The sequence below is a fragment of the Anneissia japonica genome, unplaced genomic scaffold (genome assembly GCF_011630105.1).
Source record: "Anneissia japonica isolate Jap-2015-1 unplaced genomic scaffold, ASM1163010v1 scaffold288059_len961885_cov194, whole genome shotgun sequence".
NCBI lineage: Eukaryota > Metazoa > Echinodermata > Crinoidea > Comatulida > Comatulidae > Anneissia > Anneissia japonica.
In genome coordinates, this window is record NW_022740566.1 from 595,144 (window position 1) to 621,440 (window position 26,297).

The following is a 26,297-nucleotide window of genomic DNA, read 5'->3' on the forward strand; positions in this document are numbered from 1 at the left end:
GTATAAACAAGACTGAAAAAAAAAAAACCAGATTACGTATTTACCACAACGTACTTAAATTGGTATTCTATAATAAACAATTGTTTATTATTATATTTGCCATGGTTTTTATACAAATTTCTATTTATAGTTAATAATTGAAAGTAATAGAACATTATAAAACACTCATTACTACTGTAATTTTATTGTTTTTGGAAATTTGTGAAATATTAATTGCCTCATAAATTGTAAATAACAAGAAATATTTAAGATATTAGTATGGTTCATAAGCATATTAAAATATGAAATGTTAATAGTAATATGGATTTTATAATGCACACGTTATTCAAGCATGCTACTGTACAGTTCACATTGGCACATATTAAGTTATAGTGTAGCCATTTGAATTGGGTTTTTTTTCTAACAATACTATATAATTTTGTTGAATGCATCCTATGCTTTTGTATTGATTGTTATGAAACATGATTCACCGATAGTATTCCCTCCAATCGCAAGATGCCCTCCAGCGTTATTTATTCCACCATAAGTAGTCGCACCATGACATGATATTCATGAAAGTGATTTCAATTTTCAAATTTTGAGGATTTTTGTTTGATTTTTTTCTCATAAACTGTAGTAGATTTGGTCTAAGATTTTCAAAATATATTTGCAAAATTTAGACATTTGAAACCAAAAAAATATGTAAGGTTTTGTTCTAAAAGTTTGTATCAAAATATTATGCATTATATAGAAAGTCAAAAAAATACTTGAAAATTTAAATAATTGACAATAAAAAAAATTGTTAATGTATATATACCACAGTGTATTACACACTGAGCCTTGAGTGTTGATATATAATTTTATATCCACTAGTCAACCAGTTTCTAATTTCCACTGTATTGAACATTAGTTACCATAGCAACACTGCCTTACAGGTATACCATCTGTGTTTAAATCTAAAAAAAACCTCAATCAATTTTTCCTTAAGTAAATCTAATTCAATGGGACATATGAATACAGCTCCATTTTTACTGATTTTACAAAAGGCATGGGGGGCCCAGCTGGCCCGGGACCCCGCCCAACATGTAATTTAAATTGCATAGCGCCGTCTAACCATAAAGTTTACTCAACCCACTTTAATTTCGCACTAGGGGTACTTATTGTATTACTTTCAACTTTATTTTTTTTAGTGTTTGAATAAGTATGCTTATAGTTTGAATTTTTTTTTTTTTTTTTTTTTTTTTCAAATTTTAATGGTTCATTGTTAATTAACACTATATAAAATTGCATAAAACTATTTTTTGTGGACAAGAATATTATTACTCTTTATATTATTATTGTTTTCTTATATTTCATGGGTGTCATTATTACATAGAGTTGGAGTGCAATGTCTCTAATCATAAAAAGGCTATGTAAACATTTTTTAATAGTGTGGTGATTCTTCATTAGTGAGCTTTTGATTGAGAACATAGAACGGAAACGTAGAACGGATTCACTCATCCGTCACTGTCGTTGCATGCATTCTACATTCTGCTTCATATCACAATTTTTTACAACATGTACACAGATATGTCACAATCGCAAAAACCGAAGTACCCCATTGTTTATTACAGTACAGTCCTTGTTCTGACCTGAACATAGATTCAGCCGAAAATCATTCCAGATTTAGGGAGCGAACATAACGCACAACATTCAGACATGCGCAGTTAAATTAACATGACGTCATCAATACGTTCTACATCTTCACATAGCAAAAGCTCCCTATTTATGTAGATGACTTGTGTGCACCAGTACATGAATAAGTGCAAGTTTCTTTATTGGTTAGCATAATTACCTTGAAAGATAATATAATAAGGAATCCTTGAAATTAAAATTACAAAATGAAAGCATTCCATGTATGATGATCTGGCCTAGAAATGATCACTACTTAATTAAAAGAATGTAGAATGTCTGTAGTCCTAATTTATAAATGCAAACCCATCATATTAATAATAAGTCTCTATTTTTCAGTAGGTATGTTTAGATGAGCTAAGAGTAAGCTTGCAGTAGCCCCCTAATTATCACACCTTGAATAGTGCCATTGAAGAGGCTTTTTGTAAAGGTATTCAGAGTAATTAAGGAATGTTAGCTCACACATGCTCACACTATGTGCAGTTGGTGCACTTCAAGTAAATATGACATTTGTATGTTTTTCAAGAAATGTATAGTACTGATTAAAACAGCAGTTCCTTGTGATGTTTTTAGGCATCGTTTTTGTATATTTATTTTCAAGACTGCAGAACTACTTTTTCGGGGAATGAGAGCAGCGATTATCAGAAATTCTGTATACAGTACGTAAATATGCACTTTTTCCATGAGTAACATATGGATGCTCATTGTAGGTTGTAAATTTCCTTCAGAGAGAAAGCCATCTTAACATGCCTGGTTTTCCCCTACTTTTTAAGTATAACTCAAGGTTGGTGAGTAAGGATTCTGTTGTTCTGTTATACAGAGATGCTAAGTCTGTTTTGTGCTTCTCTCCAACACTGAAAGTTTAAAAATGTTGTTTCTTTGTAGCTCTTTATCAGCTTTAGTATCCTCATTCCATTCCTGTTTGTCATTCCACCATTTTGATATGAAATACGCAGTCCAGAACCATTTAATATTTTGAGTATTAAATAAAAAGCTGATAGCATTTTATTTATTTGTAATTGCAATTGCAGCACCTTGATTTAGATTGATGAATTATATTAGCCAGTAAACAAAAATGCCAAATAGTCTTTGATACAATAATTTTGATATATTTGATTGACAAATTTTGAATAGAATCCACTCTAAGTCTTCTAATCACCTGAAAATGAAAGATATATTATTCATGTGCTGTATTGATTGTCAGATTTTTTTACATTTTATTCAGAATTTCTTGATAGTGTTTTTCATAGTCAGCCAAGTGAGGTTTGCCATCCCAAAACCAGTGCACTTTGTATTGCTAAATGTTAAACTGAGTAATTAGCATAAGAATGTGGTAGTATTGTTTACTTTAGTACAGAGAAGCTGTAATGCTTTTACTCATAACATTTGCAATATTAAGTCGACCCCTGTAAATGACCATTCATTTTAAAGCTTATAATGTGGAGGGTGGAGATTATGAATGACATGCCATCCCAAAACCACTGCACTATTGTATTGCTAAATGTTAAACTGAGTATTAGCATAAGAATGGCACTATTGTATACTTCAGTACAGAGAAACTGAAAATGACCCATCATTTTAAAGCTTATAATGTGGAGGATGGAGATAATGAATATATTAAAATGTCAATTTTCATGTTTTGGTCACTGATCTTGGTTTTGGCATGACAAGCTCCAAGTGTATTTCTAAAGTTAAAGCCTGTTATTGATACCTGGCATATGAATGACATTAATTCGTAAGGTGGAAAACAGAAATGAAATGAGATAAGCGTGATACAATGTACTGTATGTTTGTGTACAAAAAAGGTCTTTTGTATTGAGTATAATAAATGAAGTGTTATTAGATCCCTGTAGAGAATTGTGGATGTACTGTATACAGTACAAGAAGTCTTGTAACCTTATTACCACAAGAGGTTATAAGCATTCTCTAGTAATGTAATAATGTATTATCTACTTGTTTACAATTTATTTTTGTTTTACTACTGCTGGTACTAATGTTATTATTGTTGTATTATATTTTTAAATTATTATATTTTACTTATTTACCTTATTGTATACACACATTTTCTTTAATTCACATTGAAAATATTTTATACCTTGAAAACTACAGCACTAAATTTATGTTTAGATGATTTCTAATAGTGTATAACTAATATAACTAATTATCTTTTGATATTGTAAAACCTATATAACTTGTGATATTGTATGGTTTTTTTTTGTTGTCCTACAATTATTTGCGATCAGTTAACTTTATTTTGATATACCATAGCATTTATACATAGGTTATGATAGATGTGTATAAGAGACAGTATGAATACAGCTCCATTTTTACTGATTTTACAAAAGGCATGGGGGGCCCAGCTGGCCCGGGACCCCGCCCAACATGTAATTTAAATTGCATAGCGCCGTCTAACCATATTAAGAGTCAAGATAAATATAAAGTTATTTGTGCATACATTGTTTAATAGAATTAACTATCTAAATAATGTTAAATAAACGATTTGTTTAACACTTCCAGAAATAATACTTTGGGACATGATTAAAAAGACATTAAACTGTTGATCTATAGTGAAAAACAAATTTTGATTTTTTTTTTTTTTGGCAATTTTTTGAGCTCCCATATTTTATAGCCCATTTCCTCAATACTGGCCTGTGCGACAACTTAACCATTTTGCCACGACATGCCTCATATGTATATATATATATATATTATATGTATATATATTACATGTATATATATATGTGTATATATGTATATATATGTACATTTATCGTAGTACTTTTATGAATTATTGTTTGCATGGAAGGAAGGTTTGTAAAATATTTTATTATGAAACATCAAATGATTTTGCCAAAGTATCATCAATGGCTTTGTACTGTAAAATGACAATAAAATGAAACTGATAGATATTAGCATCACCATGACTAAAATATTGATTTATATTAGTATGTACCCCTGATATCGTGGTAGGTAAAACAGGGTGAAAAGTGATTTGATCCCAATAATTGGTTCGTACATTGATGGATTTTTAATAAATTATTTCCCATTGATATAAGAAGTCATTGAATAAAATGGCCTTCGCGTTGTAAGGGATTTTTTTATAGAGATAATGAAGGAGCAGACAATTAAGAGCCAATCAGTGATCATGTACATTACACAATAATTGCATCATTGTAAATCATTAGTAATCAAGTCAACGTATTGTTAAATCAAATAACGTATTCTTTGTAACGTTTGCATGAGTATATATGACACTATTGCATGTGTTGTACAGTGTCTAATTAACCGTGTGGGTGACAGCACTGGGAGAGTGCTTGTCAACTACATAATAATATTTCATGCTTATATGCCATGTTAATCTACAGTATGTATTATATTAAAAAACAAAAAAAGGTTTTTACTTGAAAGTGTTAATGTTAGCTTCTTGTTTGCTCATATCATAATACAAACAAACATTAAAGACAGAAATGCCCATTACTATTAAACATTAAACGAAAGAAAACAAAATTAAAGCATGTTAATGAATTATATAGGACAGATCTGAAATTAACATTTGTTTTCAAGAGAATTAAATAAGTTAAACTTGGTTTTTCTATAAAATTGCTACACTCTTGCTACAGTATTTTTACAGCAATCTTGACACTGCATAGTTGTCTCATTGAGGAATTAGTCTAAACTAATTCCTCCATGGTTGTTCATGATGCAATTTACAAGGTTTCTGATTTAACTAACCAATCGGCACCATTTTTGTTGATTTACACATAACAACAATCCTTTGGCAGTCAATACTGGAGTCTGTAAACTTATTTTTATTACAGTACTTGTATTTAATTGGTAAGGAATATTATTTTCTCATTCTAATCTTTTGTTGAAATCTAATAAATAATCTATTAGAGTATCATCTTTTCAAATTATATGCTCAATTGAGTTTTTATGTTAAATAACATTTAAAATTATCATGCTGTGATATTTTTAGAACTGCAAGAGACGAATTGTAGACAACCAACTTCAAGAAAAAGAATAATAAAAGAAAAAATAAGGAAATATATAATAAAAGAATGCAGACATGTTTTAGAAGGGCTTATCATGTTTGGCAAAAATTTTGCCTCAACTAAAATAGACATTCAATTACTGTAGTTTTCAAATTTGTTTTTTGTTGTAGATACAACTTTATTCTGTTCAACAAGCACTCAACCTCAATACATCTATGTAAAATTTAACAAATTTAATTTGGTAGGTTAGATACAACACAAGTAGAATTTAGAGAGTAAACCTGATACAGCATCAGATCCAGAGATTCCATAGTGTTACAACACACATTGTACTTGTATAGATGTATTCAAATATATTTAATGTAGCAGCAGTATGATAATACAAATATAAAAGCATTGTTTTCAAAACTGCATTAAGTGCATATATAGATGGTCGAGAAAATGTATAAACATACATCAAGGTCATTTTCTAGAAAGATGATACACAACACACAGTTAAGGTAAAATATATGTATCAAATAGAGTTTACAATAATGAAAATAGAAACATAAGAATGGAAAACACCAATAAAATAAAGTACACAAAAAAATAATGTAATAAAGACCCAAAAAAAAAGGTAAAAAAAAGGTCAAAATGAGATATCAGCTGGTTATAACTTAAAATAGACCTCAAAAGTATCGATCATTATTGCACTTTGTATTTCTAAAGCCAGGCACACTTCATGGAGAACGCAACTTATCAATGATAAACTGCAGACTGCCACCGACAATCAGCAGACAGCATCACGTCGGTCATGGTTCTGTCTAATACAACTGTCGGCTGAAGCAGAGTATACCCGGCTTCAGTGTTTCTAAGCACCATACCATGTTCTTTCTCATTCAACATGAACCAGTCAGCATATCTTTCAGATTTATTTAAAATCAATAAATTAGAATAAATTAGATCTGTCAGATTTCAGTGAGAACACATTTTATAAAGATGGATACACCTGTTCAAGTGGAATACAATGTAACTGCCAAGGCCTCTACATAAGTTGTGCAGGCTGTAGTACAGTTTATAATGCACGATTTTTACCCTCTTTATCTGGCTTCACTGAGCTTTTTAGGCAGACCGCCGTACAAGAACAGCGTATTATAACACCTGATAAAATGTGCATAAACGGTCAAAAATTGGTATCTACATATACATAAAAACTTTTTAACTACTATTATAAATAAAACTAATAATTGATTAATTAATTTAATAAAAGCAATTCATAAAGATATCTACATAATCTCTGTTGAGCTATTACTGTAAACTTCGAAAATAACATACTGTACTAAAATAAAATATGTGCATTGTTGTCAACTGAACAAGATATAGTAACTTTGGTATGGAGTAACACTTTCACTGGTGTTAATAAATTATCTTTGATTGAACAAAATATATTGATCACAAGTAAACAGATGCATACAGTATATTAATTACATTTCCTACATCATTTGCATAATCATAATTATATACACTGAGTTTGTTCAGACTTTTTGTCTAATAGAAGCTTGTTACATAACAGACCATTCCGCTATTAGCCCCACCCCTTGGATGTTCAAAAACAGCGTAAATGTGCGTCTGTGTGACAACATGTGTTTTGGAATTGATTGACACTTTGGAAAGGTCATTATCAAACAAACTGTCCAACTCTCCAACATTTTCTAAAAGGTAATATTTTTTGTCATTTTCACTTGCATTTCAATGATGAGTCTTTCAAATTGTAACATGATCTGAGAACCTAAGCTTAAAAATATTCCAAGATATAAACATTGAAGCTTACTGTAATAAAATGGATCACTATTGTACAGTATATTAAAATTACTGTACTAGGAAGATGATGACATAAATGTAAAAACCAACTTTCACATTTATGGTTATATACAACATATGACTTTATCTAGTCTACGATCGTCTGACACAGCAAGTCTCCGGCATAAGATAAAAAGAAAACCAAATGGATTATTTTAAGTGGTCCCTCCTTATTGGATAAGTTCAGTTTGGATCTGGCAGCAACCTTTATTCAACATTTTTAAAACTTGTATAAATGGTCTTTAAATCCTTATATTTTACAAATAAAATGAATAAGGTGGAATTTACATATAATTGGTTCATTATAATATAAAGGGGAATAGTAAATAAACTAAACCCCAGTATATACAGTCTATTAAAACTTGTTAAATGGGGTTATAATTATCCATATTTTTAAATCTAATATTTTACAAATAAAATATATATATATTCCTGCATACACTGTTTAATTTTAGCTTTTTCAATTTTAAAACAAGATAATGTTACTGCACACCAGTCAATGTTTCCCACACAGGGGAATGCTTTAGTATCCCATGTTACATTAGGGCAGAGAAGGCAAACTTACTAGACTGCTACATCAGTCTTTTAAGTAGTGCATAATGCAATGCTGCAATGTGGAAGAAAACTACATGGCAAAGAAAGGAACTGCCACTAAAACAAATAAAAACAACACATGGAACAACCGAAAAATCAATAGCGGGTGGTCATCTAGAAGGGTAACAGGATTCCAACCTTTTCAATTTTAATTACCAAATAATTTACAATAATTATTATACAGTACTATTGATCTATTCCTGTAATGTTTTTAACTTCCTTTTTATGCTGTTATTTCATTGTATATCGCTGTCTTTTATTGTTTTTTGATGTCCTTTTATTGTACTTTTTAACAATTTATGAATGAATTTTAAACTGTAAATCACAAGCAATTCAGTCTTGTTACTGCCATTTGTGATCTGAATAAATTGAAATTGAAATTGAATTATACAGTATCTTATTCGCTACATTATTGACTGTTTCCCATTGGTTAATTTTCTATAACACTTTTGGAATATGTTTGTAATGTTAGAATCTTTATTCTTTCCTGATGATGATCTAAGAAAAGATCAAAATATTGAATCAAAATGACTAGATTCACTTTATTTGGAGTATGTTTTATACTAAGTTATTATACAGTAGGATGGTGTACCATGCTCCTGGCTCGCCATGCAACAACATTTAACATATAATTTCATATGATCATCTTAATCCTAGCCCAAACTACACTCCGAATTACAGTACAGGTATATCGTCAGATATGAACATCTCTCAAGAGGTTCCCACTTTTGTGTTGGGCCCTCGGGCCACAGCTTCCTCTTTGACAGTTTGTCGAATTTGTAATAAATAAATAAACATTTGGTCTCATGCATAAAAACACTGCATTTGTGAGAAATGTTACTGTATACTATACTTAACAATGAAGACAAATAATAACCAGCAGGAAGCTGATTGTGAATTGAGGCTGCTGGAGGACACATGGATCTGCAGTGTTCTAGGGACTTAAGGGGTATAGGAGCCCTGTCCTTAACATCCCTGTTACCTGCTGCATGCTATAGACAATTTAACACAACACTAGGAGAAGTCTTTGCATAATTCATCAACAACTTTCTCAGAATTAACCAACACATTCTGTATTCCTTTTAGCCGCTTTTTAACCTCTTTTTGGTCCTCGGCTGCGCAATCTAAAAGTATCGCCTGAAACTTGTAATCCAGCGCCCCTTCACCATCTGCAGTGCATGTGTTCAAGTATCGCTGAATTTTATCGCGTGTACCAGCTTTATTGATTAGAATGTCTTCTTTCAACTGTTTCAGAATATCTTTGACTTTGGTGATAGCGCATTCCTGGTAAGTGCTCCTTACTGTAATCACGTTCAATTCAACAGTTATGCATCGCTTGCACAATCGATCAATATAAAGCTCTAGTTCATCTTTCTTATCTGTGAGAAAAACAGAAACTCACATTTTTAATGCATGAAATAAATTTCAAAAATTCATCTGAACAGTGTTCCTTCTGTGCTGACTGGACATTGGCTACTGTTCTACACACGAAGTGGTGAAATCCTTTTATCATAATTTTATAGCCAATCAGAGAACTGCAGGTATGTGTAAGAAGAGTGTAAGTGCTGTGACTGACCAGGTCAATAATTGTTTCTTGTTCTTATCTCAGTTTTGTGCCAATTTTTCTTGCATTATATTCATCCAACACTGTATTAAGTTTCAAAACTGAGCTCTTAAGATTCACTTATCATACCCAGGATCATACCAAACAAAGCACTGACAATTATCCTCCCTGGTCATATCTGATCTGAAGGACGTTTGTTATGTTAATATAGGCTAGGTATATTCATGGAGGTATAAAATAATATTTTTATACCTCCATGGAGTTATAAAATTGAATAACTCCATGATTCAAAATTATAACTCCATGATTCAACCGACTAATAATGATGGGTAACCAAGACTACTACTAGCCTACTAGGGCCTACTACCAACTCCTAGGCCCTAGATTCCTAATTCATACTCACCCTGCGTTAAGTCACTTATCGCCTGGCTCTGTGATATTTTATTTATTCTTTCTAAAATTACTGTTTTGTCTTCTTGAAGTGTTTTAGCTGTGTCTCTAAAACGTTCAACTTGTCTTTCCAGTTCATCTAGTGTTTTCAGCAAGTACTCAAAGGTTGGATCCTGTTCACAATTCTGCTGATTGTCCTTCTTCGGCAACTCCTGTAAGGCGTGATTCTCACAAGCCATTTTTACGACAGGCTTATAAATTGATCTTAAAAGCTATTGAAATTGAAATACTTATTTAAAACACAGTAAAACCGCTAGACCATTACTCTCTTTCTATCAGATTCTCTACACAACAGCAAAGACCTAGAGCTTGTCTAGAGCAGTAAATAATTATACCGCCCTCTATAGGTAAACACCTACATTTCTTCAATCACCCATCCACATTGTTTTTAATTCTGTCATATCGAAGTTATTGTCTACTTCGATAATGGCTTTGATTTAAAAATATATTGTTGCATAAAACAATATTTTTTATAATATGTTTTTTGTGGTTTCACTTTAGAACTATCATCTAAGTATTCAAATAAATATAACAATATGTATTAATATTTTCATTTTTCTTATTCTGGAAACCATAGTTGCTAGAATATAATGATATTTAGACGGTATTACGGATGCTATTTGCACGTTTAACACAGTTTCCCGGCAAGAGTAACAACAATCTCTCCGGGCGAATAGCTACGTGCTAAATACCTATCGCATGTGTCTTGTCGAGAAGTGCCGAGCCCAGATTTATCCTTAAACACAGCTTGTAAAGAACGTTTAATGGTAACATTATGCCGACTTTTAAAGGTTTGTTCTCCTTCAATCCATATTCCAGCTATAATATTCCCAATTAAGTTACGTACGATGATTTAGGGCCTAGGTTAGGCCTTGGCTCAGCAACACAACCCAACGAATGACCGCCGGTATAATTATATGTAGGCCTACCTAGGCTACTGAACGTGGGTAGCACCGGGACTGGGCAGGTGGGCCTAGCCTAGGCCATAGGCCTAGAGCTTGGTCTTTAAATAGAAAGAAGAGGCTTCACGAGTTATTCAAGAGATGGACTATTGTAAATGTTGATTATTTTAAGCATCTAGGCTTGGTAGGACTGGAGTTCGAGTTACTTGAAAGCAATTAAATTAGCATTGTTTGAAAAAACAAGAGCGACTGCACCAGTAGTACAGTAGGTCAAAAGGGTATTCGGTCAAAACGGCAAGGGATTGGCTATATGTACAGCGGCTGTGTATACAACAAAAGTGGTTTTGTTATATGCACACCGACAAGCAACCAATTGCAGCACACCATAGTATCACATGATTTGAAAAGCTCACTTTTTAAAAACAATCAATTTTGCGGTCTATTGTTCGTGATTCTTTGCACAGAGTGGACGTGATATTTGATATTAAAACACCTTGACTACTGATCTGTTTTTTTTTAGTTTTGTCAATATGACAAGGCTTCAACTGGGACATACCTTCTTAGTATTATACTACTACTATCTACTGTAATATCATAATGGAATGCAGTGTATGACATGATTGGGCCTGAAATCTATGCTTTTTGTTTGAATGTCTTAACCAATATAAACCATCTACAGTATACATATATTTTCTTTTTAGTAAATATTAAATGGGGACGTGAGAAATTTGAAAAAGTTGAGTGCAACACAGATGAATCCCCAGAACTGTTCAAGGCCCAGCTGTTTGCTCTATCAGGGGTGCAGCCTAATAGGCAGAAGGTGATGTTAAAGGGTGCTGTTTTAAAGGACGATGACTGGGGGACATTTAAGTTAAAGGATGTAGGTGTTATTATTATTATGATATTTATAATATTAAAATAAAGGTTGATGAAGCATGATGTACACGTTTATACTTTTTCTGTGGGACACATAATATGCAACACAAAAGTATTAAATTTAAACAGAACTTATAATTGAGAGGTCACACGTCTAAGTAAAATGATGATTGACAAAAGTATAGCTGTAACCCATGTGTGTTAGAAAGAACAAGCACTTTAGTCTATTGATATTCTTGTATGAATTGTAGATGTAAGAACGTGGAGTGGAGATCACTGAAAAAATGAGAGAAAAGTAAGTGAATGAGGAGATGGACAGAGAAGAGGATGAACGACAGATGGAGGTGAAGATGGAGAAAAATAAGATGAAGTAGATTCAGACAAATTGAGATCAATAAAGAAAGCCTTACCTGCTGTTTCAAAGCACCATTCTATACTTTGGAGGGGGTGGGAGTGTAGGAGTTTCAATTTTCTCAACCATATACACAAAAAGACACTAGATGTGGAATGTTGGTTGTTGAGTATAAATACACAACTTTTAATTCATCATTTGCATCATAAATACTATTTTTAGGGCTCTACATTTTTAATGATGGGCACTGCTGATGAGCTACCAAAAGAACCAGTACAGAAAACTATGTTTGTTGAGGACATGAGTGACCAGCAGTTGGCATCTGCGGTATTTATTCATTTTGACTGTAATTGATCAACCTTTGCACAGTCCATTTTTATAAATATTTAATATTTTTCTATGCAAGTGATTTTTCAACTGGTGGCTGGTCTTAATAATATCTGTCTATGTTTATAACATATGGGAATATAATAATATTCATTTTTGAGGCATGAACTAACATATTAAAAATATTGGAAAAGCCAACTTTTTGCTCATTAATTTAGTCTAATATCAGCTCTCAATTTGCAAACTTTATCAAATGAAAATAGAATTGAACCACTGCTTAGTGTGCTGTATATCTGCAGTAAACTGTATATATTTTACATATGTAAATGTTCCCATGTTTCATTTCTGAGGAGTAAAGAAACAAGATTCTATATCTATATTGTCTAATACTAATATATTTTTTATGTTGACTCAAAGGGAAAATAAAATGCAACAGAAATTTTTGTATTCAATTATTTTTTTATGATTTTATTACAGCTCAATTTACCAGCTGGTCTAGAAAATCTTGGCAACACTTGCTACTTGAATTCAACGCTTCAGTGCTTTCGCAGTGTGCCTGAACTACGAGAATCACTCAAAAAGTAGGAATGAAATTTAAAAACTGTTTTTCTAATCCTCTTTATAGTGTTTTATTTTTTATATTACTGTAGCCTTGATTAAAATTTTTATACTTGTATATATATATATTCATTCAATTAAAGTGAATTTAGATTTTCTTCAGTTTATTTTAATTTTTTTTATTTTTTTATCTCGTAGGTTTACTGGAAGGATAAATCCTTCTGTAGTTAACATCCAGCCAGCAGAATCCATCACATCCGGTGTCCGTGATTTGTTTATGCAAATGGACAGCACAGCCGAGGAAGTTCGACCAATCATGTTACTACGGTTACTGCATCTTGCTTTCCCACAATTTGCTGAACGAGCAGAGAACGGTGCTTTTAAACAGCAGGTCGAGCTCTTCTCATTCGCTTTCATTTCTCTCATCGTCTTTCAGTGTTTTCCTCCTCGTGTTCTCATAACATCATCTCTATAATCTTCACACCTTAGAAGTGATGCTATAAAAACATGTTATTCTTATTATGGGTTATTAGTGGTACCTGTTAATACAAATAGTTCAGTTTACTACAGAGGATCGTGCTGGCCAACCATCCTTCCTATATGGAATACCTTGCCTGTGGTAGTTGTGATGGTAATACTAGTACATTAGTGCAATTGATGAACAATGAACTAGCTGCGTTGGCTGGAATTAATCCTTGAGATTTCCTTATTTATTTATTTTTTGAGCTGTTTATTCTTTTATCATTTTATTATTATTATTTTATATATATATATATATATATTTTTTTTTTTTTTTTTTTTTTTTTTTTTGGTGTTTATATTTAAATCTCATGTTTGTCTTGCTGTTTCACCTTTTTGATGTGTGTGAGTTCAACGTTTTTCAGCCATCTGGCTGCTTGTATATTTTACACCACAGAAAATAAAAATAAATAAATACGTTTTCCAGGATGGCAAATTCATATTTATTGGCGTAAAACCCAGGCTCCTAGTGTCATGGTCTTTATATAGCATGAAGATGTTTGTAGCTGCTTTTCCTTGCAACTGCATCCAATTATTCCATACATTGTGTTGATGTACTTGTGATTATTTAATGGTCAGTGGTGTGATTTTTTCGTTCTCAATTTCCTTTGATTTGGTGGACGGACTGCATGCGGGTTCTTCTTTGTAAATATAAAAAAAAAAGGAGTGGACGACTTGTTTTGCTTGTGAGGAAAATCTTTGATGTTGCAGGATGTAAACCAAGCTGCAACTCCACTTCATCCTTATTCATCTCATGTGTTTTTTATTTTTGTAAACAATAGTAAATGATTTGTTTATTATGTTAAAATTCTACTCCTAGGATGCTAATGAATGCTGGATTCAATTGTTCCGTCAACTTGAAGACCAACTTCCTGCTTTAACAGCGTCCACTTCAGCAGCGGAAGGAGGAAGCCAGGGAGCTGCAGCATCATCTCCAAAGACCAGTTTTATGAGTCAGTATTTTGGTGGCCAGTTCCAATGCAGGTAATTCATTATGATTTAAAATGGGAACAGTTGACATACAGTAATTCTTAATGCTCTTGTTCTTCAGGTTAGGGGTTAGAATCCCATTTTGTTTTAATACTCCAGAAGTATGAGGCCTGCTTATACCAGCATGACAATTGACATAGAGTGAGAGGCCTACGGTAGAGTTTATTCATATAATTGGGGTTAATATTGCATTGGTATTTAAGCATTATTTCTCCAGCTGTCTTTATGGCGTAACTTTTTTTTCATATCAGTGTAAAGCTCATCTCTTTTTTCATGTCGTCTAGCATCATTGTTTTTTTTCCTTGAGGGTTTTTTTTAATTCTTTCCTGAAACGTTCCTTTCATATGGCTATAACTATAATGTTTATTATTGTTACTCATTTTACTGTATAGAGTAAATACCTGATCACTTTATGGAATCATTTAGGAGGGAATTCACATTTTTATATCTACTCCAACAGTAAATGTATATTCATTGAAAAGTAGTTTGGTTTAAATACCCTTGATAATTGTTATTTTTCTCACTAGTCTAAAGTGTGATGAATCTGAAGAAGAACCAGCGAAATCTTCCATTGAAAATTTTTCACAGTTAAGTTGTTTTATTTCGCAAGATGTGAAGTACATGCATACAGGTCTTAAATTGGTAAGCCATGAAGAGATTTGAATAATAATAGTTGAGATTTAAATAACAATGACGATGGTAAAATACTATTAAAACCTTTTAAAATATAAACAAAAATCATAGTAAAAACAATGATCACATACTGACTGGGGTAACATTTGGAAAAGCCTAAACAAATTAAGTATCATTCCTACTAAACATTCTATGGATTGTTTTTGTGAGGACCTTAGCAACAGTATCCAAGGGGCAGGGCCAATAGGTTATCAAGGCAGAGGGTGTGACAGGTTTTAGTTTCCCTTGTCTTTGATTTTTGGATGTATTTATGTAAACATGATATGTTAATGACTTTAATAGAACATGAATACTATGAGAGATGAAGTATACTCAACTGTCCTTACATTTACCAGAATATGGCTCAAATTAACTAGCTTTTTTTGAAGAAATGATAAATAAGAAATACACTGTTGAGTAGACACTCAGATAAGTGGAAATACACCTGTCAGATTTGTAACAAAACCAATTTTTTTTTTAGAAAATGGAAGAAAAAATTGAGAAGAATTCACCAACATTACAACGAAATGCTGTATATACAAAAACAGTAAGCTCTTTTGTTGATCTTTTTTGTTTACCATACATGTTAGGACTAAAAACATTAAGAAGCAGAATAATAATAACAATAAGTTTAAGTAAGTTTTTTGGTTTTTGATTATATTTCTTTTGCCGATGGAAAACGAATCATTGTTTGTATTTATGTGGACGAATAATGTATCTGATTATCTGCTTTACAACTTTCCTGATTAGCCTTTGCATAGTAAAGCTAACTATTTTAATATATTTGTGTAATGCAGGTTGTTTTGGGTTTTTTTTATTCCTACAGTCAAAGATTAGTCGTCTTCCAGCCTACTTGACCGTTCAGTTTGTACGGTTTTATTACAAGGAAAAGGAAGGCGTCAATGCAAAGATTCTTAAGGTAATTTGACGAAAAATCAATATAATTGCCCCATAAATAACCTTCTCAATTTCTCTTGTGTTATTACAAAAAATATAAAATGGCATCATCCAAGTGTGTTATTGTGTGTTTAGTGGATGTCTTTGGCTTCATCCAAGTGTGTTAATGTGTGTTTAGTGGATGTCCTAATAACAAATGAGCTGTCATTCACAAAATAATAAGCCATCTTGTACTTGCACATGTCAAAGTTAGAGGTCAGGGAATGTAAACAGGGTTTTTTTTTAATAAAAAGTTATTAAGGAATGGTTTTCATATTTGCCTTCTGTTATATAATGATCAACAACTGTTAGCTAATAACTTTCTATAAAAAAAATATCCATTACAGTGAAGAGTATTATTGTTTTGTGTAGGATGTGAAGTTTCCAATGATGTTTGATGCATTTGACCTCTGCTCAGAAGAACTTCAACAAAAGATGACCCCAGTCAGAGACAAATTTAAGATTCAGGAGGATAAAAAAGTTGAAGAAGTTACCAAGGTTTGTATTGCTTAATCGCAAAAGCTTGGAAGTAAATTCAGTTATATTTTATTTCATGCAATTCCAACAAGCATTTGATATTATGAGCATTGGAATAGCATAACATATTTTTGACAATGTACCACCCATGTCATTATAAAAAGTAGTTGCTCCTGGATATGTATAAAGATAATATACATCTAATGAATATGTATATACCTATATGAACTTGCATTACTTCAGGAAGTTTTTTCCTGTTATGTAGGCCAAAGCTGCAGGCACCAAACCACCTGAAGAAAAGGAAGATGTCAATTACCTAGCATTTGACTTTGAAGAAGGTAAGCAAATACGCAAGCTGATGATGAAACGCCTCAAAGTTCCTTAAAACATAAAAAAGTTATTTCTTTAATTGTCGGCCAATGTTGAATGGAGAAGACTGCCCTTTTTTTGTACAATGTTGATAATATTATTATTGAGGAGTATAGCTAAGATTAGAGGTTAAAATGCTTGCCTATCTGTCATAGTGTTTTGGGTCCAGTATTAGCTTATAGAGCAGTTTGCCTTTTCTGTTCATTCAAAATAATACTGAGAAGTGTAGGCAAGATTGGTGGTTAAGATTCTAAGGCCTGAAAATGAGGGCATGATGGCACACTAAAGGAGATGAAATAATACTAGTATCTGAGTAACCTGTCTTTACAACAAATTGAATAGGCCTAGTGGTATAAGATATTAGATAGAAACAGAGGCTGAAGTTGTTAAACATTGCACAACATAGAAAATTATTTCTCAAAGGCAAGCACTGTACTGTTTTTAGTAATATCTTAAAAGAATCAATACTATTATCAGATTGAACAGGCAGTTGATTACAAAATGCTATTCATGTATATCAAGAGTCACTCTTGAATGAGAGTGCAATAAAAATAACAAATATTCCATAGTGTTAATATATTGCTGTTTCTCTCTCAGACATAGGTAGTAATAATAGTGGTTATTATCAGTTACAAGCTGTGTTGACCCACCAGGGAAGATCAAGTTCATCTGGTCATTATGTTGGCTGGATACACAGGAAAGGAGGTAAGTTTCACTATGCCAAATATTTATCTAGTTCTTTATGCTTTTATTTGTTTATTATCCTTTCTTTCCTGTGAGTACCCTATTATTCTGGATACTTACGAAACAAGACCCCAAAGGATTATAGAGGTATCAGTGCTGTCATTCATTTTTTTATTTTTAAAGTTATATATTTTATCAGATCCCTTGCTGTGCATGTCACTTGTGTCCTTGGACAAAGCACTGTATACTGACTTAATCTACTGTTGTCCCTCTACAACCAAGAATATAAGTACAAGGTATGTTTAAATGGCAACACATTGATTACAACTGCAGCATGGAATTCACCCCAGGGAGCTGAATATGTGTGTCTGCTGCCACAATGCTACTGTAACAATGCTACTGCCACAATGCTACTGCTTCTATGTTGGTGACTGAGACAATGTGTTTGGTTTGGTTTTTTTTTTTTTTTTTTTTTCTTGTGTTTTTTTTTTTTTTGTTTTTTTGTTTTTTTGTGTTTTTTTTTTATTTCAAGGTTAACAGTGAAATATTTGTACCATATTGCTAGTATTCATCTTCATCATTATAATTGTTTTTATTTTTATTGTTGTTGTTTTTTGTTATTTTATTATTATTATTATTATTATTATTGTTATTATTATTATTGTTGCCAACAGATGGATATGTGCACCTAATAAGATGACATTATTATTATTATTATTATTATTATCATCATCATCATCATCATCATCATCATTAGATTACCTCATGCCTTTGTGTATTAGCTTAGCTCTGGGCTTAGCAAGTATTATTTCTAATTCCTGCCTTGGGGTTTTAGTTTATATTCGTGTCTGAATGCAAGGATGACTGATATAAAAGAATTGAAAGGAAACTAAAATGATTAATGTTTTGGAACCATTTAATTAATTGATAGACTGATTAAGAGAATAATTGGTAATGTGCTGAGTTGTAATCAGAAAAAACTGCCTTTTCAGAAAATTAAGTTTTTATTTTAATAGGAAAATAATAATGTGCTATTTATATAGTGCATATTGCAATTAGTTAATTGATGGAATTAATTAAAAGAGTAATTGCTAATGTGCTGAGTTGTCAGGAGAAAAAAGAAATTTGCTCTTTAAAATGTTTTTATTAATTCTTATATAGTAATGTGTTAATTATTTATATAGTGCATTTTACCTTATCAGTCCTTCTGTTCTTTATATAGAATTGAATTTAATTTATAGGGCATCACTAAAAAGAAAAAACATTACAAACATCACACATTTAAAACAGCAATTTACATTGAGATAATTATAAAGGCCCAAAACCAGAAGTCGAAAATTGCAGTAAAAATATAATTATTAGTTAAAAATCACATTAAAAAAGAAATATAAAATAAAATAAACAAAATTTTATGGTTCTGAAACCTGCCTTCCAATTCCAGCATCTTGGCCTCGAGAAATGAAGTGATATTTGTCTTACTACCAAAAATATTCGCACTCCTTAAGCCTCAGTATGAGACTTGGGTGTCTACACCATTATTCCATTCTGTAAATAGCAAGTACCGTAAATGCTCGAATAAGTGCCGCTGCGCTTATAAAATTTGTGGAGCCTTCAATGTGGCACTTATTCGAAAGGAGTCCTTATTCAAGAGCGGCGTTTATGAAAAAGAAATTGGCGTGGAGCTTTCCCGTAGTTCAGTAGGACTGTCATAGAAGTGCTTATGTCTTCATTGTGTTATTTATTTATTTTAACACTGTATACATTGTATTTAAAAGGTTGTTTCTCAAAGCGTATCATTACACACATGGTAAGGTCATAGTACTCTCGATTAAATGCCACGATGCTTATTTAAGAGCTGTGTTTAGCAGGAAAAAAATCAGGTTTGGTGCAGCGCTTATTCGAGAATTTACGCTAAGAATTTTTTACAAAGTGTTTATTTTGCCAGCTATAACTTTGCCCACGATTAAAGTTGAAGTGCGCCTGCACTAATCATAACAGATATGCTGTGTAAAAAAAAATAGGCTAAATATATACTTCCTTGTTTGCAATGTATTGAGTCTCAACCATTGCACGGTAGGTGTAGGCTGAGCTATGGCAGCTACACCTCTGGGGAAGCCATTGGTTCCACAAATGTACCAAAGCAAGTAGTTATTTTAAGATTGAATTTGTAGTGCAACACATACATGTAGTACCATTCTGCAAAAAGCAAGTAATTTTTCAGTTTTATTTTTTTCTAAATCACAAAAAAAAAAAATTTTTTTAATAAATTTAAAAAAAATAATAAAAAAATAATAAGAATATTTAATGAGATATTGTACCCCTAATTCTAATAAATGATATTGGGATGAGTAATTTTTGCATTCAATAATAAATTTTTTAAATATATATAACTAATGATAATAAACTGTAATTATAATAAAACTTGATATCGCAGAAATTTAGTACTCTAAGGTCATTGGTCAGGTCACATGGTCAGTATTCATGAAATAGCAATTTTTATTTTCTCAGGGAAGTTGTGTAGCATGAGTGTGAGGAAGTGTGCCTCAGGCGTCACATAAACCAAATTAAGTACTTCCTGAACATGTTAACGACTAACATCCCAATTAGCGTGATTAATTATAAAATCAACATGTTGACATTAGTCAGTGGGCCAACCAACAATATTCTATGCTATTATAATGGGGTGTGACACCACACAGGTGATGGGTGTGTACAATATACTGTATGTGCAATCCGCACATGTGTTGTTTTTTTTCCCCAATCACTTCGTCTTAGGGTAATAATTTTGTTACCCAACTTAGAAATATGTGTCATTTTATTCAGAAAAGTATTTATTTTTTTATTTATTTTTCTTTTCAACACTTGGTATTAATTAATTATTAAGGTCATAAATACTTATATTGGTTATACGGTTAATTAATTGTTAATTTTCATAATTCTGAGATGTTGAGTAATAGGGAGTTTTCGATTTGTGCGACGATGTGATGCTAGAACGAAATCACTCATGCGTGACTGTCCTACCTGGCATCCTACATTCTCTGCATACGTAGATTTGGCAAAATTGCGTTGCAGAATCTACTCGACGAGGTGACCTTAACATTCTCGCATGCGCAGATGACTTATAGTGATGTCATTACGTTCTACGCCCTACCGTTGTTGTCTTTCTAATCTAGGAATGTGTGCAAAATATCTAATGACGTACAAAGCGACCAGTAGATAGAAACAATGCCTAAATTTTTTGTCCTGAAACTACATTTAATGTTAGGGCAAATCTACCAACAACATAATTTGTATTTTAATTTTTTTTTTTGTCATGTTGATGACACACTGTGGGTTATATATATTTTTATTCCTTTATTTATTTACCTATTTATTTAATTGTTATGACTCTAAGAGGCCCTCATACAAGTACAACACATTAATTAATAGATATAAAACTAAGTGTAATACATTAAAATTAAAGTTTGTATATAATTAACAAATAAAACAATCATCTAGAAATTCATTTTAAGTGTACAACTTAATCTTCTAATTGTATTTTAAATATAATTATGCTAATATTGCCATTTTATAGAAGGAAATATGTAAGAAATTAAAATTCAATTCGGCCTTGTTTACTTAAAGGTCTTCTCTAACTTCCTGATTAAAGAAATAGGCAGATTGCTGGAACTGAATTCCTTGATTACAGAACCAGCAGGATGAAATGTAACGAAAAATATTGCACATCTATGAAATATAACTAAGATCAAAGCTTTCATGGTTTTTCTAGACTCGTTCTCAGTACAACAAACAAACATAGTAGCCAAGAGTCAAGCCATGATAATTTTCATGGTGGGAGTCACAACATTTCATTTATCCATTGACCAGTGTTTCATTGTGTGTACCTTTAGTTGTACTTTTGAGATTTACTGAGTCACTTATTAGGGCTATTTGTGGCCTTCAGTAAAGAACGATCTGAAGCGCTTAAATGCTGATTTGATTGATGTGTAATGAAATACAGTAATCCATAGTGACCATCAAATTTAAACAGTCACTGATAATTTCTAGAGATGGAAAAAGATTTTATTTAGCTTTTATTTTTAATTGTTTTTAGTTTTTGTCTTCTCAGATTGTGATTCATTCATATGTATTGACCACTTGCATTTTTAAAAAATTATTCTTTATCAATAAAACAAAACAAAAAATGATATAAAGCCCAAGTCAGTACTTGACATAACTTAAGCACATGCATCGTCATAAGACATAAGCTGTACATTTTGAGCTCCTATTTTGATTAATTTTAGAATTATATTGACCATTAATTTGACCATAGCATTATATTGGCCATTGATATGCATTGACCACACTTTTGAGTCTTTCATCGTGTACCCCATTTTAGTTGTACTTCCTGAGTTTCCTGAGTCACTTATGAGGGGGATCTTTTGTGGCCTTCAATTAGGAACAATTTAAGCACTTAAAAGCTAAATTGATTTCTACATACTGAGTGTTTCAAGTGACTTATGGGATTATTAGACCCACTGATGACACATTCAGGTGATCAGTTACTGTTGCATGCACACACTTTTATTCCTAAAGTTTTCCATCTTACAACTTTACAATTTCCACAGTTTGTTTCCATTTTTACCTGTTTAGGACAGGATGGTTTGTTTTTAAAATTTGTATTGACATATTCCATAGTTCTTAGCTCTTTTTGGGTCAAACACACCTGTTTTTGATAATTGCCTATCTACATCAGTGGTGTGTTTAATGGGTGCACAGTTGCAAACATTCCCAGAGAAAGTTGTATCCCACTCCTGGTACCCCCACTTAAGTATTCAAATATTACCTCAATGACCATGCTAGTTCCATCCTCACACTTTCCAACACCCCTCTCTAGCTCAATCAAATCCAACATTTGACTACACCTAGAGACACCAATGGTCTAGTACAAATAGACATTGTAAATTGCTTTTATATATATATATATATTTTTTTTTTTGTAGCTGAATGGATTAAATTTGATGATGACACTGTTACACCAATTCTTGAAGAGGATATTCTGAAATTGTCAGGGGGTGGTGACTGGCATTGTGCATATGTACTCATCTATGGACCAAAGAGGCTAATTGATGACCAGGCCAGCAGTGGACCTGAGAAAATGGATGAGTAATGTTCGGGACATTAGGCAAAAGAAATGTCATGGTTAAAATATTTCTGAAACTGTTTCCAGTTGCCATAGAAATTGTCAATCATCACTGCAATATTTATCCTTAGTAGTAACCATAGAAACCATGCTACATGGTTAGCCTGTTTTCCATAAAAGCTTGACATACTATCATCAACAGTTTTGAGCAATGCTGATTGGTCTATAGAATGGTACCGCGAAGCATCAGTAACAAAATTCCGTAACATTTACACAATGTAATGATTGTGATAAAAATACTGTAGCGACAGCGTAACGATTTTATGGAAGCCAGGCTGTACCTACCGTTATTTGTGGTGCTAATTGGTTATATCAGTCCTACATGACAACCAGTGCTACTTTTTACAATGTTTCCAGTGAAATATGGTGCGATATTAATATCAAAATGTTAACACACCACATGGGTGCAATTTGGACTCGATTCCATTGACACATGATACCAGTATCACATAGTTAAAGATGGTATTGGTGTCATATTGTTTGTGTACTAGTACCACATGATACATGCTAAACATGGTACCAATGTCAGATGCTACATATTACACATACTGTACCAGTACCACACAATAGCAGTTGTATATGGCACATGCTACACATGATACTAATACTGCATGGTACATGTTGAACATGGTACTGGTGTCATATGGTATGTGGTACACATGGTATCAGTACTGCATTATAACTGTGCCGCAAGATTCAATTCATAAATGGTTATAGGGCTTCTATAAACTAGTGCTAATAATACCAGTAGAACATTCATCCGGTACTAATGTTAGTATCACACAGTACAAGTATTAAGGTTATATTTATTGTATCACAAAACTTAAGTGCATAGCATAATACTGTATTAATTGTTCATCAGTCTAACCTATAGTTAGTCTTTATCTAGTACTGATGTATTTAATGCATATTTTTAACTACAGTAAGTTACCACTTTGTGCACCATGCTAAAGCCTCAAGACAGAGGGCCAAAGTTTCTGACTTCTTTCAAGTGGATTAGCTAGGTGATATTTTTTTCCTAGTACTTATCTAAGCTTCCTATCCTTGAGTATAATTGGCATGAGTTAACGCTCATCTTGTACCAGTGCTAGCATATTTTCATTTGTTTTTTTCTCTATCCATTAGAATCTGTTTATTCTCTCCAAATCTAGACTTCCAATTCTCTTCCTTATTGTCTATTTCAGATTCTCATACTTCTGATGTATAAATTCCAATGTGGTACATCAGTACATTGCCATAAAATGTGTAATGCTTTCTTATTTTTAAATGTTTATACCTTTATACTGCCCTCTAGGCAGGACCTAGGTTCAATATCAAATATTTTAATGTTAATATAATTCACTGAAAAGAATTACGAGTATGAAAACTGACTGCCATAATAATATATGTAATGTTAAAAATGTTCATTTGTAAATCTACAAAAAAGTATATACTTTAATCAAATTGAATTTGCATAAATTGCACCTGTTTCTGTGATAATTATAATTAGCATTTATTTTTTGATACAGTTCTAAACTCACCTGTTAATGGTATCAACTTGTCCTTTATGTGAATGTCATTTTCATTACAATTGCTCTCATTGTTCTTATCATTTTATTGTTCTGTCTTTTATTGGGCTCAAAATTTGATTATATTTTCATGTTAATTCAACCATGGAGTTATGATTCAATTACTATCTTTACATATAGATTTACTTCATCCTGTTAAAATATTCATGCTAATTTCTATATTCATACCAACATTCAAATTTGAAATTTTGTTAGTTTGCATCACATGCAGAACGTAAATCATTCAAGTACAACATTGAAATATAAACTCGGTGGTTAAAGACAGGAAAATCCCTAAAAGTTCATCAATAGTGAGCTTTCAATTGCACGACGACGGTAGAACGTAGTGACGTCACTAAAAGTCATCTACGCATGCGAGGACGTTAGGGTCACCTCGTCGAGTTGATTCTGGAATGCAATTTGACCAAATATACGTATAGCATAGAAGGTAGGACGCCAGGTAGGACGGTCACGCATGAGTGATTCCGTTCTAGCTTCGCGTCGTCGCACAAATCGAAAGCTCCCAAATTAGATTTAACCCCTTGGACATTGTTGCTAAGGTCTCGCAAAACGACAGTGAAAAAACATACCGAAACATGTGCGTTTGTGGGACAACACATGCGTATTCCTGGCCCTTTTCTGATTGGTCAGTTATGTTTCATTTACGCTCCGGAAAGGTCTTTTGCAACATCAATTAAGTAAGCAAAGTTAATAACTTCCAATGAAACAAAAAAAACCCAAAAAAGATGCTTTACTATTGTAACTTGATTACCAACCAATTTAATGACCTAATAGATGCTATACAACGAATAATGCTGTAAATGTAACCTAAAAAAAAAAGTATTAAGGCCTTTAAGATTGCAGGATTGCTGTATATTTTGGGGGGACGATGGGTCCTATTTGAATTGGTGATATGACGATCGTCCTGAATTTATATTTCGTTGTCACTTGATGTAATTATAGTTCCATGGTCACGTGAGGATACAGTAGGATTACAGTAAGCCTACAGTACATGCAATGACAATTAACATGATTGCCAGGAAGTGAGTAAATGAGGGAATGGGAACGTTTTATACATCAAGTTTGGTCAATATCATATATAAACGTTAGGGGAATGTATGCACTTTTTTATTTCCGAATATAAAATACTTAGATTTCAAATATCAAAGTGTTAAATAAAGTGACATCATTATATTGCGCTCAGTGCAACTTTTGAAAGTGTAACAACTTTAAAGACGTTAATTGTTATCCTGAGTCTGTGTGTTGAAATCAAGGTGGAAGTCATTTGTATATCAGCTGTTTCATATCATATCATTAACGTCAAATTTCGCCATTTTTTTAGTGGATTTTAGTTTCAATGCTTTCCAGCAGACACCAGCATAATCTGTCCTCATATCCTCGGGGTTATAATAATAATAATGTAATAGTTCTCGCACGCAGATCTCCAACTGTCATCACAGTTTTTTTTTGTTTTTTTTTTTTTTTTTTTTTACGTATATTACAGTACTAAACTGTTTAAACGTTGCGCTGTGGAATCCAGCAACTTATGTTATTCACGCCAGGGCGGTCAGTGTTTACAAAGTTACCGTACCCTGGCCGCAGCAGGTTTCCATAGATATCTAGGGGCTTAGCGTGTTTCTATGGCGACCCTGGATGTAGAGGGTTGTTGTTTTCAGTGCAATTAAAGTTCCATAAATGCTGGACCTTCACCTTGGTTGCCGATGATATCATGAAGATATAAAATTAATTTTATTCTTTCATGATGATATCATCCAAAATATGTCTCCATTGATTGACCAACGACAGATTTTATTTAA

General features: G+C 32.3%; 2 protein-coding genes across 2 annotated transcripts; one reads left to right on the forward strand and one right to left on the reverse strand.

Annotated features, from left to right (window-relative positions):
* Positions 1-5,787: 5,787 nt before the first annotated feature.
* Positions 5,788-10,421, reverse strand: LOC117118277. Its single transcript, XM_033262839.1, has 2 exons — positions 10,043-10,421; positions 5,788-9,454 (listed from the first exon to the last, which is right to left on the reverse strand). The coding sequence occupies exons 1-2, from the start codon at positions 10,266-10,268 to the stop codon at positions 9,090-9,092; spliced, it is 591 nt and encodes a 196-aa protein (XP_033118730.1). The 5' UTR covers positions 10,269-10,421; the 3' UTR covers positions 5,788-9,089.
* A 299-nt stretch (positions 10,422-10,720) lies between these two features.
* Positions 10,721-25,671, forward strand: LOC117118276 (ubiquitin carboxyl-terminal hydrolase 14-like). Its single transcript, XM_033262838.1, has 13 exons — positions 10,721-10,880; positions 11,693-11,871; positions 12,442-12,546; positions 13,024-13,127; positions 13,303-13,495; positions 14,444-14,607; positions 15,141-15,255; positions 15,767-15,832; positions 16,112-16,204; positions 16,594-16,719; positions 16,964-17,036; positions 17,665-17,772; positions 22,734-25,671. The coding sequence occupies exons 1-13, from the start codon at positions 10,865-10,867 to the stop codon at positions 22,898-22,900; spliced, it is 1,509 nt and encodes a 502-aa protein (XP_033118729.1). The 5' UTR covers positions 10,721-10,864; the 3' UTR covers positions 22,901-25,671.
* The last annotated feature ends 626 nt before the right edge of the window (positions 25,672-26,297 follow it).

What these genes read in the sequence shown, in the direction of transcription:
- LOC117118277 (XM_033262839.1), bottom strand. Translation starts at nt 10,268, where the DNA reads ATGGCTTGTGAGAATCACGCCTTACAGGAGTTGCCGAAGAAGGACAAT. An exon ending in GATAAGTGACTTAACGCAGG is followed by an intron (nt 9,455 to 10,042) that starts GTGAGTATGAAT and finishes TTTTTCTCACAG; the next exon opens with ATAAGAAAGATGAACTAGAG.
- LOC117118276 (XM_033262838.1), top strand. An exon ending in ACGGTGCTTTTAAACAGCAG is followed by an intron (nt 13,496 to 14,443) that starts GTCGAGCTCTTC and finishes TTCTACTCCTAG; the next exon opens with GATGCTAATGAATGCTGGAT. An exon ending in AAGTTGAAGAAGTTACCAAG is followed by an intron (nt 16,720 to 16,963) that starts GTTTGTATTGCT and finishes CCTGTTATGTAG; the next exon opens with GCCAAAGCTGCAGGCACCAA.